Below are 15,825 nucleotides of genomic sequence, written 5' to 3' on the forward strand. Positions count from 1 at the left end.
ATTACAGCCTCTGTTAGCTAAGAGCTCTGAGCTGGGTGACATTTAGCCAGTGGTACAAGGAGAGGGGGACACAGATATGGGGAGGGGTGCCTGGAGTTCTAAACAAAGGGACTGTTGAAGTGAATTCTGTCGACTTCTGCTAAGTTTCTGTGCTGAGCAAGCAGAAAGATAGAGACCTCACGTTTTCTGGAGATAAAAGACTGCTCCTCCACACCTCTCTGAAACAGACAAAAAATAGCTCCTCCAGAACTGTCTGGGCCAGCGTCCAGCCACTTAGGGCGCTCAAGGGTCCCTTGATCAGGTTCACGTCCTTAGAACCCCTCAGGATTCCCACAGTCAGATGTGGAGGAGAGTGATGGAGATGGCAGCCTCCTCTGTGTCGGATGTACCTGTTGGACAGAACGAAGGAGTGGTCCTGAATCCACCCCCAGCCCAGTAAAATAGCCCGGGACCCTTCACTGGGTCCTGAGGCTTCAAGTTATTTTCTGGAGTTTCTGAGGAGGGTAAGGCTTCCCCCCTCCCCGCCATGCCCAGCATGAGCCAGAGGTCATTTTACCCCATTGGGAGCACCCCTTCACCCCCCTCCGCCATCGGTAATTGTATCTGATAACGATGCTCCAGTGACAGGGAATAGGAAGGTGGGAGCCATGCAATTTGTAAAATGATTCATCAAGAGTAATTTGCTATTGATGCGTCCCTAGTAATCTCTAGAAATCTGATGAGGTGGAATTGAGGGAAATTTAATTACAGAGGCGAGCACTGCAGGCTGATGCTGTAAGAGCACACCCCACATTAACCTCACTTTTCACAAGGGTTTGCTGCACCAACCACGATCTTTGCTTTCAGATGTTTGTTAGCTGCTCTCTTTATTTTTTTAAATCCTCATCCCAAGACTATGTTTATTGATTTTAGAGAGAGAGGAAGAGAGAGAGAGAGAAACATCAACGTGAGAGAAATGTCGATTTGTTGCCTCGCGTGTGTGTCCCAGCCAGGGATCAAACCCGCAGCCTTTTGGTGTACAGGGCAAGGCTCCAATCAACTGAGCCACCTGGCCAGGGCCTTATCTGCTCTCTTCACTCTGCATGCCCTCTGTTTTGTCGGTTTGGGTGTCTCCCAACTTCCCATCTGCAAGATGGAGGCATTGAGAGGCTCAAGTAGAGATGTTAGACCTGTACCAAAGAGAACAGACTCTGTTCTCCTGGTAAATTCTACAGGAGCTGCCCACCCTGTCTGCCAGCCTCAGGGAGCGATGGGCTAGGACCAGACTGATAGACAGGGACTGACCTAACTTGAAAGGGAGAAGCTGGGCCACATCACAGCAAGACAAGGTATATGCTCATGCCTGCTAGTCTCCTTTCTCCCACTTGCTGCCCTCCAAACCACAGAGCCCAGCCCCTTAGCTTCCTGAAGCATTGGAAACAGGTGTGACTTTTCTGTCTGTGTTAGTCAAGGCATATTTTTAATTTTACTGGTTTTCCCATTGTGTTTAGAAGAGCAGGCATATATATGGTCTTTCTTCCTCCTCCTTCCTCACTTACAGCCACACATATTAGAAAATAATCTGCTGACTCTTCGGGCTGTCCTGGTTGCCACTGAGGGTGACAGGCACTGTCAAGCAAGCAGGAAGCATTGTCTTTTGAACACCACTGTGTCTCATAAGGAGGTTCTTCTAATTCTCACCAGAATCATTAGCTGGTATTTTTAAATATACGTATTTTTGTGTTTGACAATAAAATAAGCAATGAGTAAGAACTTCTTCAAAATAGAAATGGCTGGCTTCTTTCCTCAGCCCAGATGGCTACACTTTCTGCTTACACATGGCTGAGTCCTGGAAGCAGTCATAGTGCCTCTCATTTATATGTTCCTTTCCTGTTGACAATGCACGTGAACTTCAATCTGAGTCTCTTGCCAGCCCAGTGGGTCCACTTGGTGCAAGGATGAGTGTCTCCTTTTTACAGATGGGTAAACCAAATCTTTGAAAGACTGACTCCCAGATGAAAAAAAAACAAAACCAAAAATATTGCTTTAGCTTCCAGCTGGTGGACGAGCCTGCAGTAGATTATCATGAGGACGAACACCGGCTTTGGAGTAGTCAGCAGTCTTAGATATAACTCCAGATCTGTCTCTAACATGGTTACTCTCGCTTCCCCGTCTGTAAAATGGGTATAATAACACCAGCCCAGTAGATGTGTGCATGAGTGTGTGTGTTTATTGTGTCCAAATAATACCAACAATAGTCATTCTAGCTAAACCTTTCCAAGTGCTTAGTATACGCTGGGCGCCATTTCAAGCACTGTGTGTGAGTCAGCACATCTCATCGTCATGAAGCTATAAGGAAGGTATTAGTACCCCTCCCGTTTTATTGACAAGGGAACTGAAGCACCGGGCATTGAAGTCAGAAGTCACACACCTAACATGTGGGATGTGGCAATTTAGACCCAGACAGCCTGATTGAAGTCCCTGTGCTCTGCCTGAGGCATGGTTGCTCAACAAGGCAGAGGTGTGAGAGCCAGTGGGACCTCCCACCCCACCCTATTCTGGTCCAAGCATCCTGCTTCCCAGGACACTTCCCTGTGGGCTGTTCATGCACCACATCTGGGAACAAAGCAGAAATCGTGGCTTATGCAGAGTTCACTATGGGCACTCAGCCGCCAAGAGCAGTGCTTCTCACCAGGCTTTTATATCAACAGACCTAATTCATACCCCAGCTCCGACTCTCATTGCCTATGTGATTTGGCAGAAGATGCTTAATGAGGCTTTGTGGTCACTAATCCCTCTGCCCAGAATTGTCTTCCCCAAGATCTGTATGTGGCTTCTTTCTTCCTTCACAGTAATCAGCTCTCAGCACAGATGTCACCTCCTCAGCAGGGTTTCCCTCACTCACCTCATCTGAAATAAACACCCTTGCCCTGGCCAGTGTGGCTCAGTTGATTGGGCATCATCTCTCAAACCAAAAGGTAGTAGGTTCTATTCCTGCTCAGGGTACATGCCCAGGTCACATGTGGGTTCATCCCCAGTTGGAGAGCGTGCAAGAGGCAACCGATCAATATTTCCCTCTCACATCAATGTTTCTCTCCCTTTCTTTCCCCTCTCTCTGGAGTCCATAAAAGCAAAAAATAATAATGAATTAAATTAAATAAATACCCTTGCCACTCCGTAACCCAGGGATTGGAAGGCTTTTACTGTAAAGGGCTAAATAGTAAACATATTGGGGTTTGTGGGCCACTTACAGTCTCTGCCTCAACTACTCAGTTCTGCTGTGACAGCACAGAAGCAACCACAGACAATATCTACCCAAACGAGCATAACCATGCTCCAATAAAACTTCATTTACAACAACAGATTGGGGACCAGATATGGCCCAAGGGCCATAGTGTGCCAACCCCCTGCTATGACTCAGTACCCCATGTATTCCCTTCATGACACTTATCACTAACTGAAACAACCTTATTTATTTACTTGTTTATTCTTTTTTTAAATTTTATTGTTGTTCAAGTACAGTACAGTTCTCTTCCTTTTCCCCCAACCCCAACCTAATCCCCAGCCCTCCCCACCTCCCTCCCGTTTCCACCCCCACCCTGCCACCCTGTCATTGTCCATGTATCCTTTATAATTGTTCCTACAAACCCTTCACCCTTTTCCCCTGAAATTCCCTCCACTCTCCCCTCTGGTCACTGTCAAACTGTTCTCAATTTCAGTGTCTTTGGTTATACTTTGCTTGTTTGTTTGTTTTGTTGATTAGGTTCCTGTTAAAGGTGAGATCATATGGTATTTGTCTTTCACTACCTGGCTTATTTCACTTAGCATAATGCTTTCCAGTTCCATCCATGCTGTTGCAAAGGGCAGGAGCTCCTTCTTTCTTTCTGCTGCATAGAATTCCATTGTGTAAATGTACCGGTTTTTTGATCCATTCATTTACTGATGGGCACCTAGGTTACTTCCAGCCTTGGCTATTGTAAATTGTGCTGCTATGAACATTGAGGTGCATAGATTCTTTTGGATTTGGTGTTTCAGGGTTCTTAGGATATAATCCTAGCAGTGGAATTGCCGGGTCAAAAGGCAGATCCATTTTTAGTTTTCTGAGGAAATTCCATACTGTTTTCCATAGTGGTTGCACCAGTCTGCAATCCCACCAACAGTGCACTAGGGTTCCCTTTTCTTCACAACCTCTCCAACATTTGTTTGTTGCTGTGTATATGTTGACCATTCTGACCAGTGTGAGGTGGTATCTCATTGTGGTTTTAATTTGCGTCTCTCCGATAGCTAGTAATACTGAGCATCTTTTCATATGTCTCTGGAACCTCTGTATGTCCTCCTTGGAGAAGTGTCTGTTCAAGTCCTTTGCCCATTTTTTAATTGGGTTTTTTGTCTTCTTAGAGTGGAGTCATGAGTTCTTTATATATTTTGGAGATTAAACCCTTGTCTGAGGTATCATTGGCAAATATGTTTTTCCATATGGTTGGTTCTCTTTTTATTTTAATACTGTTTTCTTTAGCCATGCAGAAGATTTTCATTTTGATGAGATCCCATTTGTTTATTCTTTCCTTTATGTCCCTTGCTGTAGAGAACATATCAGTGAAAATACTGCTGTGTGAAATATCTGAGATTTTCCTACCTATGTTCTCCTCTAGGACTTTAATGGTGTCACAACTTATATTTAAGTCTTTTATCCACCTTGAATTTATTTTTGTGTATGGTGTAAGTTGGTGCTTGAGTTTCATTTTTTTACATGTAGCTGTCCAGATCTCCCAACACCATTTGTTGAAGAGCTTTTCCATTTGGAACTTTTATTCCATTTTATACTGCTGCCCCCTTTGTTGAAAATTAATTGACCGTAGAGACTTGGGTTTATTTCTGGGCTCTCTGTTCTGTTCCATTCATCTGTCTGTTTTTATGCCACTACCAGGCTGTTTTGATTACAGTGGCCTTGTAATACAGTTTGGTATCAGGTACTGTGATCCCTCCTACTTTGCTCTTTTTTCTCAAAATTGCAGCAGCTATTCAGGGTCGTTTATGGTTCCATATAAATTTTTGAAGTCTTTATTCTATATCTGTGAAATGTGTCATGGGTACTTTAATAGGTATTGCATTGAATCTATAAATTGCTTTGGGTAGTATGGACATTTTGATGACATTAATTCTTCTGATCCATGAACACAGTATATATTTCCATTTGTTTGTGTCCTCCTTGATTTCTTTCTTCAGTGTTGTGTAGTTTCCTGCATACAGGTCTTTTACCTCCTTGGTTAGGTTTATTCATAGGTATTTTATTTTTCTTGTTGCTATATCAAAAGGGATTTTTTTCCTGATTTCTGCTTCTGATGTTTCATTGTTGCCTTTGATTTCTGGATATTGACTTTGTATCCTGCTGTTTTGCCAAATTCACTTATTAGATTGGGCAGTTTTTTGGTGGACTCTATAGGATTTTCTATGTACACTATCATGTCATCTGCAAACAATGACAGTTTTGTTTCCTCCTTTCCAATTTGGATGCCTTTTATTTCCTTTTCTTGTCTGATTGCTGTGGCTAAAACTCCCAATACTATGCTGAATGGAAGTGGTGAAATTGGACAACCTTGTCTTGTTCCTGATCTTAGTGAGAAAGATTTTAGTTTTTGTCCATTGAGTATGATGTTGGCTGTAGGTCTCTCAACTATGGCCTTTATTATGTTGAGGAATGATCCCTCTACTCCCACTTTGCTGAGTGTTTTTATCATAAATGGGGGCTGTATCTTATCAAATACTTTTTCCGCATCTATTGATTTGATATGTGATTTTTGTCTTTGCTGTTGTTTATGTGATGTATTACATTTATTGATTTGCGAATATTGTATCATCCTTGCATCCCTGGGGTGAATGCCACTTGGTCGTGGTGTATGATCTTTTTAATGTATTCCTGGATGTGTTTTGCCAATATTTTGTTGAGGATTTTAGCGTCTATGTTCATCAGCAATATTGGCCTGAAGTTTTCTTTCTTGGTTGTGTCTTTATCTGGTTTTGGGATTAGAATGATGCTAGCTTCATAGAAAAAGTTTGGGAGTCTTCCATCATTTTGGATTTTTTTGAATAGCCTGTGAAGGATAGGGGTTAGCTCTTCCTTAAATGCTTTGTAGAATTCTCCTGTGAAACCATCCAGTCCAGGGCTTTTGTGTGTCAGGAGTTTTTTGATGACTGCTTCAATTTTGTCAGCTGTTATTGGTCTGTTCAGGTTTTCTGCTTCTTCTTCATTCAGTTTTGGAAGATTATGTTTTTCTAGAAATTTGTCCATTTCACCTAGGTTTTCAAATTTCCTGGCATACAGTTCTTCGTAGTAATTTCTTACAATCCTTTGTATTTCTGTGGTATTAGTTGTAATCTCTCCTCTTTCATTTCTAATTGTGTTTATTTGGATCCTCTCTCTTTTTTTCTTGATGAGCCTGCTTAAAGGCTTGTCAATTTTGTTTATCTTTTCAAAGAACCAGCTCCTGGATTCATTGATCCTTCGAATTGTGCTTTTAGTCTCTGTGTCATTTAATTCTGCTCTGATCTTGGTTATTTCCTTCCTTCTGCTTGCTCTCGGCTATCTATTTGTTTATTCTTTTATTGTCATCAGGATAACCTACTGGATTGCAATCTCCTTGACTGTCTGGTTCTCTGAACCCCATATAATAGAGTCTGGAACTTAATAAATCTTTATCAAATGAATGAGTGAATGCCTGGACTATAGGAGGTGCTGCGTAAACATGTGCTGAATGAATAAATGAACTTTGCTGTGCTCTAAAGCAGACTTATAACTGTTGCAGGCTCAGTTTCTTCATCTGTACAATGGGACTGCAAAAATAACTTCCTTATGAGATTGTCCTGTGAATTAAGTGGTGCTGCACCAGTGCCCAGCATGGTGCTGGGCACATAGTAGGTGCCAGGTTCGTGGCTCTCCTAATAATGTGATGGTCCCCTTTGCTTTCAGAGGAGGCACTAAAGCTGCACAACGGGCCGCACCGCAGCGCCTACATGGAGCAGAGCTTCCAGAGTCTGAACCCCGTCCTCAGCCTGCCCATCAGCCCCGCCCATGTGGAGCAGGCCCAGAGGAACGCGGCCTCCACTGGCACTGCGCTGGAGCACTGGCTGGACTCACTGGTGGGCGGGATGTGGACCGCCATGGACATCTGTGCCACAGGCCCCACTGCCTGCCCAGTCATGCAGACCTGCAGCCAGACGGCCTGGAGTTCCTTCAGCCCTGACCCCAAGTCGGAACTGGGGGCGGTCAAACCCGATGGCCGGCTCAGGTAGCACCAGGCATTTGTGGGTCCCAGCGGATGTTAAAGGGAACACAGCCAGAGGGCCGGTGGGGCCTGGACCGTGGCCTCCCACCCAGGGGGTGCCTTTTGTGGGAGGGGCTCTCCTAGCCATAGAATGATGGAGAAGGGAGGTTCTGAGGCCAAAGCAGGGTCTGCCAATGACCTGCATTTGGCAAGCTGGCTCCTGGGGGCGTGGGCTTACCTCTTCTGGCTGATCCTCAAGTCCTACAGGGTCCTTGTCTTCCCCCTCCAATGACCCAAACTCCCCAGACAAGTAATTCTCAAACTTTTACTTTGAGCAGCAGAACTTTGTTTACTAGGCGCAGTCATGGGTGGAATCAAGGCGCAGATGAAATCCAGCTGCTCTGGTTGAAGCTGGGGAGAGGGAGGTTCTTTCTCAAAGCTCAGCCCACCAGGCAGTCCCTTTGCCAAGGGCATCTCCTAAGGTACCTCTTCAGAACCTAAGGGCTCTGCAAAACCCAGTTTGAAAAGCACTGCCCAGATGGTGGGTTTGATCTCCAGCCCCACCCTTCGGCTCATTGTTCCACCCCTCTGGTCCAGAGGAACCCTTGTGCCAGCCCTGAAATGATAGGCCACAGAAAGTCGTGCTCATGAGCCCCTCTCCAGGGAGGCAGCCGACTCAGGGTGGCTTGAAGCCTCCCACCAGCCGTTCTTAGTAACTAGATGAGCAGGAAAGCCTTTTGGTGTGACATGGCTGAGGTCCACCGAACTGTGACTGCCAATGTCCTGGGTTCCAGGCCACCCTCCTTCGAGGAAAAATGGGATGATGATGAACTTTGAGTCTCCAGCCACTCATGAGCCAGGAGACCAAAACCATGACCTTGTTGATCCTTGACAGTGGGAACACAGGGGTTGATGGCCATGAAACTCATATAGAGATTGTTTGGAGCAAAACTCCTGAGCTGGGCAGCACAGCAGCATCCATCACCTGCCTGAGCCTTTCCGTTCTGAGGTCAGGAGCCCCAGAGCTTTGTGAACCGCACACTCGGTGCTGTTGGGAGTGACCACGTCTCATGGACCAGACTTTCCACATCAAGGAAAAAGCATTTCCGATTTGGTTTTTTAAATTCATGCCCTTCCTTATCTGAGATGCCAAGAGGCCCACCTGACATGCCGTGTAAAAGTGGGAAGCTTGAGCATCTGGTGGTTTAAAACCTAAACAATCGTATTATTCAAATGGCTCAAGTTACCAGAAACCTGGAGGGTTTCCTTGCCATGTGCCTCTTGGAGAGCCCCCCTGCTCCTCTGAGAGCCCCACCAGAGGCCCCCTTCCTCCTCTGGTCCCACCCTCCCCCAACAGACAGGGTTCCCATGGACAAAGACCCACCCCTGGTTGCAAACTGTCCTTCCCAGGAGAGCCAGTCCTGGGTGTGTCTCTCCTGCCTGAGTTTGAAGGTACTTCAGTTCCCTCGATGACCTTTCAGCTGTTGCCCCTGAAGCTACCCCATCCCCCCCACCCACCAAGGCAGGATGTCCTATGGGCCATGGAGGATATAAAGAAAGGACACTTTAGATATTTATTATTTATATGTTTTAGTCAATGGCTAATTAGTAGGTGCTGTTTTGCAGCTTATCAATTATGTTATCTTACTAACTGAAGTTGCCTTTATTCACTAAAGGCCCCCCACCAGCCCTTCCCCTCCTCTTACTCTTCTCCACCTGTTAGTGTCTCTCTCTCTCTCTCTCTCTCTCTCTCTTTCTCTCTCTCTCAGTTTCTCTCTCAGTTTCTCTCTGTGTGTCTGCCCTACAGTCTCCATGTCCTCAGAGGGCAGCAGGGGTGTTGGACACCAGGAGGAAAATGCTTCAACCAGCAGCATCCACTGGCTAATGTGGAGTAACTTGGGGAGCACTGGATACTCGCTTTTCTTCATACAGGTGTTAGCCTCATCTAGGCCTCCAATTCTGGGGGTGCTGGAATTCTTGAGCCATCCCCACACCGCCCCCCAGGCACAGGGGCAGGACTGGCTGACCACTTGTAGAGGGAGAACTTGGGCCATCCCTGCTCCCTACCTTGCTGACCTTCCTCAGCCAGTCTAACCATGAAGCTCCATGCAACATGACAAAGTGACAGAGGGAAATAGGCTGCTTCCAAGCCCGGGAGGAAAAGAAATCAAGAAATCCATTTGAGGAAGAGGGTAGGCAGTCAGACCAGGCCAAGAGAGCTCAGGAGATGGCCACTGTCAACAGGAACCTCAGAGTGGCGTTCTCAGAAGGCCCCTCTGATCTCCAAATGGACTTAGAAGCTGGGAGGCCTGTGCCACACCCTCCAGCTTCTGACTCTGGCCAGTGTTCCTGTGCCTATCAGCACCGCCTGGGGAACCTCCTTTCACCCTTCTTACCAGGCCCCTAGGTCTCAGAGTTTTCACAGAGTGATTTGCAGTGGCTGTGAGGGCCCAGCCCTGACATACCTCCGTGCATAGTGTGTGCCTGCTGGCTCCTACACGGCCTTCCTGCGCCCACTGCCATGGCTGACTTTTGTCCCCACCCTGGGACAAGTGGAGAAGTGGCAGAGCTGGCTTACTCTGGGGACATCCCCACCCTGTCCCTGTCCTGGGCTTTAATCTCCACTCCCTGCAGTGAACTCTGGAACACTGAGCAGTCACCCAGCTGCTTAATATCCTTTGTTTCTGGACAGAGAATAACTTTGCAGATGTTACATTTAGTTGAAAGAGAGAGAGACAGAATTGCAAACAAAACCTAGTGTATTTTGAGAAAAAGTGATCTTTTCCAGGGAAAATAGTTTAAGTCATTTTTTAAATCTGCCTGAGAATGATTTATTTGTTAGAGGCCATTGTTCTGGTAGCCTGCAGCAATGGTTGCCTGAGGGTTTTAAAAACAGGTGACAGGTCTCCAGAAACCCTGTCCCAGTCTGCAGAAGCATAGTGACTGGGGGCAGAGTCATCGGCCAGGTCCTAGGACTACAGTCAAACTGAAAGGTGGAGCTTGGGGTCAGTTTGAGTGGGAGAAGGAAGCATTCTGTAGGCTGTGGCACACGGGACGATTTCCCAGCCAGCCCAGTTGACATTCGGGCAGATAGGGAATTCAGAAGGCACTTCCTCCTCACCGGGCCCTCCCAGGCCCCACTTCCGAGGCCATGCACAAAGCACCATGTCTTGAAGGCAGAGTGAGCAATTCCCAGGGCCCCCTGTGTTCTGACACATCCACACATTCCTCCCTTTGGAGAAAGGCCTTTCTGATCAGATCAGGAGTCATTGTGACTTCATTTCCCCATGTTAGCTGAACTTTTTAAAATGGAAGTGGAGTTTAGAGAGGCTAAGCAAGGCCACACAAGCCTGCAAAAGGTGCAGACTGCAGCTACTCTGGGCATATGTTTGTGTTGTGTGGTCTGTGCTTTCTTCTGGTTCTCTGGTTTCCAAGTGCAAGGAGGTCACTGGCTGGAACCTGGATCCCTTTGCAGAGAAAGTTCAGAATAGAGGAGAGCAGTAGCTGCTGGGTGTGGGATGTGAGTGAAGACCCCTTTCACAACCAAGTTCATTGGGAAACTCAGGACACAAGCTCCCAGGCAGCATCTAAGGGGGATATACTAGAGACAGCTGTTGGCAAAGATCTGCCAGATCAAAGAGGCTGCCTATGGCCAAGGTTGCCAAGGTCACAAATGCCTATGGGGTCCGGGACATTAACACAGAGGAGTGAAGCTGTTGGTCAGCACAGTAGGGAGTGGTGGGGACTGTGGTCTGCTGACACACACATGACCCGTTCAACAGGAGCAGCTGCTACTCAGCCCCAGCCTGGCGGTGCCTATGAGAATGCAGGCATGCACAGCAGAATCTCCCAGTCTGATCAGCCAGAGATCCAGATTTTAATAGGAAATCAGATTTTCAATGTAAGTAAAGAGGGGAAGGGAAGAGAGGGAGAGAAACATCGACGTGTGAGAGATCAATCGGTTGCCTCTCACATAGCCCCAACTGGGGACCCAGCCTGCATCCCAGGCATGTGCCCTGACTGGGAATCGAACCAGCAACCTTTTGGTTCACAGGCCAGCACTCACTCCACTGAGCCACACTAGCCAGGGCATCAATGTCAGCAATTTTCTTTTTAAACAGAGGATGGGCAAAGAAAAATTCCACAGTTCAGCCTGTGCATTGGCGGCAAGTTCACTCCAGAGAGGTGGTTTAAAAGGAGGCAGGGCATTGCCCGGGCGAGGAGAGAAAAGCCAGCATTAAGAAAGAGCAAAAATAATAGCTCATGTTGAAGTCTTAAGGGAACAGGAATCTCTTTCTAGTCATTCCCATCCTAAAGAAACAGCCCCAAAGAGGAGGTGTCCCAGGAGAACTAGCTTGTTCAGCTTTCCTGGTCCCAACACAGTTTGTGCCAAAGGGAAGAAGGACAGAATTTGGAGACCCCAGCTGTTGTCCCTTACACCTAAGGAGGTCCACGCTGCCTGGGTCACATCTTTGGGAATTCCATCTCACCCAGGCAGGGAGGTCAAGGAGGAGAGGGTGGTGTGTGTGAACAGCCCGGCTTTCTCCAAGTCCCAGGTTCTAGGAGCCAGCTTGCCACATGTCTGAAAGCTTCTTTAGAAGCCATGCTGGAGCTGTGCTTACTCACAGGATGTCCTCTCAGCTTCTGCCTCAGTTACCTTATTTTGCCTATGGGTCTACCACAGGAGCTACCTCACTGTGTCTGCTGAGAAGTTTACCTTGAGGGGGAATAAAGGTGGCCAAATCTGCTTGAGCTGAATGTACAATCTATGCAAATTCTCTCTGTGCGTCTCTGTTGTCTGTCTGTGTGTCTGTCTGTCTCTCTCTCTCAAGTATTATTTCTTTTTACCTCTTAAGACTGAGGAGGGCTTTCTTGCGCCACTTGTGTCCACCCCTCACGTTGTCTTTGGTTCTGTCCTTGCCAAGCCCACGCAGGGACATGGTGGCCCTCCCCCATCCACTTGGCTGGGAGCTCTCCAACTGCCTCTGCCCACAGACCCCACAGGAAAGTAGGTTCTGCCCCTTGCCACCTCCATTCCTAATTCGTCTTCTCCATTCCTCACTTTCCTCTGACTTACGTATCTTCTCCCCACTCCCACCCCTCCCCCCAAAAGCCTTAGGTTCTCCTTTTTGAAATGTGGCCTTAAAATTATTTTTGGAAAGCCAACCTCCCTTTCCCTCCCATTTCCACCAATATCCAAGAAGAAAGAGCCTCTTAAGCAAGGGGCGGCCAATCTGTGGTCTGCAGATGCTTAGAAATTGGAATAAATGTCATCTTTAGGAAAAATATTCTTAAATGTTTCCTATGGGTAAAATGAAGGCTTGGGTGCTCATCTAAACTTCAGCCAGCTCCTGAAGCACTCTCTCAGAGCGTGTTGCTGCTGTATATGGGCTGGCTTCATTGCCTGCAGAGTGCTAACTCCAGCTTTCCAACCGTCCCGTTCCCAAACACGTGGTGACTTACGTACTTCAGTCAAGGGTAAGTCAGGAGAGTTTCTCAATTTATCTTTTTGTCCTTCCTGCCTGGAAAATGGTAGCATTAAATATTCCCAGCAGATGTGTCATGTTCTCCAAGGGACCACGCTCTCCCTACTTTCAGAGCCCCTCCTTTTCCCCTCCATCGCTCTAGGGCTGATGGAGGCCAAAGACAACCCAGGGTTTTCATAGGAAATTCACTGGAATTGAGCGCAATTGTCTTTGTAGTTTTTTTGTCTTGTATTCTTAATATTATTATATTATCAGTAGCATTTGGATTTTTTTAGAAGCCTCATAATAAGTTATTACCGTCCCCTTCATTTTTTTTCAAAGACATGTGGTGATATAGTTTTTAAAAATAACTATTTTGTTATAGATCATAATATGCATAAAACTGTACAGAAATATTTTGTAATGTATTGATTTTTTTAAAAAGAGAGAATATGTAAATAAAGTTTAAAAAAAGAGAATTCAAATGGCACACACTGAAAGATGTAGATATTTTGCTATTTATTTAAAGGAGTATTTTAAGAGATATTAAACTATCTGAAATTGACCAGTAATCAAAGCTCCAATCACCCGAATGCTTTTTTCTCGCATTAGAATGTGATTCTCGGAAATGATGGCACTACCCACCCATCTTTGCACCTTTTCTGTCTTTTTGTTTAGCAGAAAAACAACAACAAAATTGTGCCTTAGCTGTATTTTTTTGTCTAGGGGAGTTTGTTTCTGTCTGACAAAGCAAATTTTTTTGCAGAAAACAGTGGATGTAATAAATACTGTACCATACCAAAAACACTGCAGGTGTATATAGATGCTTTCTGTCATACTGTGTTTTCAGATGCAGAATTTTAAAATTAAAAAAAAAATACTGTCTTTATGAAACAGTGGCTGTGTGGCTTCTTTTTAGCAATATCTTCACACACACTTGCATTCTCTTCCTTCCTCTGCACTGTCCACCCCCAAGGATTAGGGTGACTATATAATTTGTCACCCAAACTGGGTTACTTTTGAGAATGAAGGGGGCACTTACTGAGAGGAATGCTGAGACCACAAGCATAAGCTGGGCCTCTCTTGGGAAAACCTGGATGTGTAGACACACTCCCTAACCCAGCCTGCTGTCATCTCTCAACTCCTGTAAATGATTTCCCTGGTTGAGGCAGAAGTATATGGTTTTAAACCTTTTGTTAAAAAGTTAGCGAGGAGGGACTGCTATCTAAGGTGGAAAACAGTGTTCTATACCCAACTGGCTGGTTATGCAGCAAGTGTTTTCCTTTCCTCTTCACCACACAGCTAGACTACATTTCCCAGACTTCCTTATGCGTAGTTGTGGCCATGTGACCAACTCTAGCCAATGGAATGTGGGTGGAATGGATTAATGCTCTTCTAGACCTGGCCCATAAAACTTCCCAAGAGAATCATTTCTTGACCTTTTGGCTACCATCAAATGTAGTATCTGTTCTTACAGGTTTAATATCTGATATGTCCTTTACTTGAGGACAATACAGTAAATAGATTTTTGAGAAGGGGAAGTAGAATAGGAGCTTGCTCCATACATTCCACGCATCAACCTGGTATTGCAGTACTCCCGGGAACAGTGCACAAAAAAAAAAAAAAAAAAAGAAAACTCGTAAGAGCCTCCTCTCTCTCTTTCCTTATTAACAAGCTCAAATGTTTTGAATCATCTTTACTTGGGACATTCATTAGTTGGTTTATTCTACTGCTCTTCTTGGAGCCCTGACTTAAAGGAGGGAGAGCCACCACATGGAAAGAGCAGCCCCCGGATAGCAACATGGAAGGCCACCCAGCCAGTCACACCTACTGACTATGACATGAAAAGAAATAAGCATGTACTGTGTATGCAACTGAGAATTTATCTGTCATAGCAGCTAGTCTTATATTAAATAATCATCCAGAAATGGAAACTCCAATGTTCCTCTGGGAAAGTCCACATTTCAGCCCCTTAATTCCATAGGTCAAAAGTCAGAAAGTCAGAAACTCAGATGGATGAAGTGATTTTCCTAAAGCTACCAAAATAATTAACATAACTAGAACCAAGGTATCCTATCCCCCAAAGAGACCTCCCAAATCATTGGGGGGGGACTGGTTCTGCATCCTTAGATTGGCCTCTTAACAGTGTTTATAAATCCTTAAAGACATAGAGTGACACTGAGGCCCAGATGGGAATTTACAGCTAGAACAAAATAGGGTAAAGAAGGTAAGTGACTATATTTGGACAGATAGATGAACCCCAGATTCATTTTCCAAAACCTCTTTTTCAATCTGACCTTAGAGCCAATCTCCCAGCACTCCTTTGCTCAAAGACCACTCCTCAAAAAAAAAGTTTTGCTTGAAGGAAAGGATTAATTTCCAAAATTTCTGTGGAAGGATCATACATCTTGTTCCATATGGTATTCTCAGCACTTAAAAGAGTGAGCCCAGGCTATGGGCACTCAATGAGTATTTAGTTAATAAACAAGTGAATGAAGGCATATTTTTTTCATTTTTATTTTTAGATTTTATTTATTTATTTATTTATTTATAGAGAGGGGAAGGTAGGGAAAGAGGGAGAGAAACATCAAAGTGTGGATGCCTTCTGCATGCCCTCTGCTGGGGACCTGGCCTGCAACCCAGGCATGTGCCCTGACTGGGAATTGAACTGGCAACCCTTTGGTTCACAGGCCAGCACTCAATCCACTGAAACACAGGACAATATTTCTTAATTACCATATGAGCATGTGGTCATTGTCCAAGATGCTGTCTTTACAACCAATAGTTGATCAGTAATATTTGGCAAAACATGGGTTATTGTAAAGTAAATAGTGATTTTTTTTTCCTTCAATAATGACATTTTGTGCCTTTTTCATAAAAGGGCTGTTTGGAACTCCTTTCCTGCTGACTTATATGACCTGTCACACATCACCTTTTGTTCAAAGAATCGTAGTTGGATTAGGCTTATAGGATTAATGGTTTTAAGGTGTGGGTTTTTTTTTTTTTCTTTCAGGAGGAACCCATTTTTAAACAAAATTGTACACTAAACTCCTATGTATAAAAGAGATTTTCAAATTGGGGGCTGAGAGGACTGCTGTAGTTGAAGTGGAGGTGGAAAT

The 15,825-nt window shown here is 45.3% G+C and overlaps 1 protein-coding gene and 1 non-coding gene across 2 annotated transcripts in view; both read left to right on the forward strand.

The window, feature by feature from the left end:
• The window catches only part of XYLT1 (xylosyltransferase 1), a 302,709-nt gene extending 289,109 nt beyond the window's left edge, over positions 1-13,600 (forward strand). Inside the window, exon 12 of the mRNA XM_053929510.1 lies at positions 6,947-13,600. Within this exon, the coding sequence (XP_053785485.1) occupies positions 6,947-7,269 (323 nt within the window). The 3' untranslated portion in view covers positions 7,270-13,600. The remainder of the gene's footprint in view (positions 1-6,946) is intronic.
• Positions 13,601-14,132: 532 nt separating this feature from the next.
• LOC112315062 (U2 spliceosomal RNA) lies at positions 14,133-14,323 on the forward strand. The gene has a single exon (XR_002975837.1). It is a non-coding gene; the product is annotated as a U2 spliceosomal RNA (small nuclear RNA).
• Positions 14,324-15,825: the final 1,502 nt, after the last annotated feature.

The sequence above is a fragment of the Desmodus rotundus genome, chromosome 1 (genome assembly GCF_022682495.2).
Source record: "Desmodus rotundus isolate HL8 chromosome 1, HLdesRot8A.1, whole genome shotgun sequence".
Lineage (NCBI taxonomy): Eukaryota > Metazoa > Chordata > Mammalia > Chiroptera > Phyllostomidae > Desmodus > Desmodus rotundus.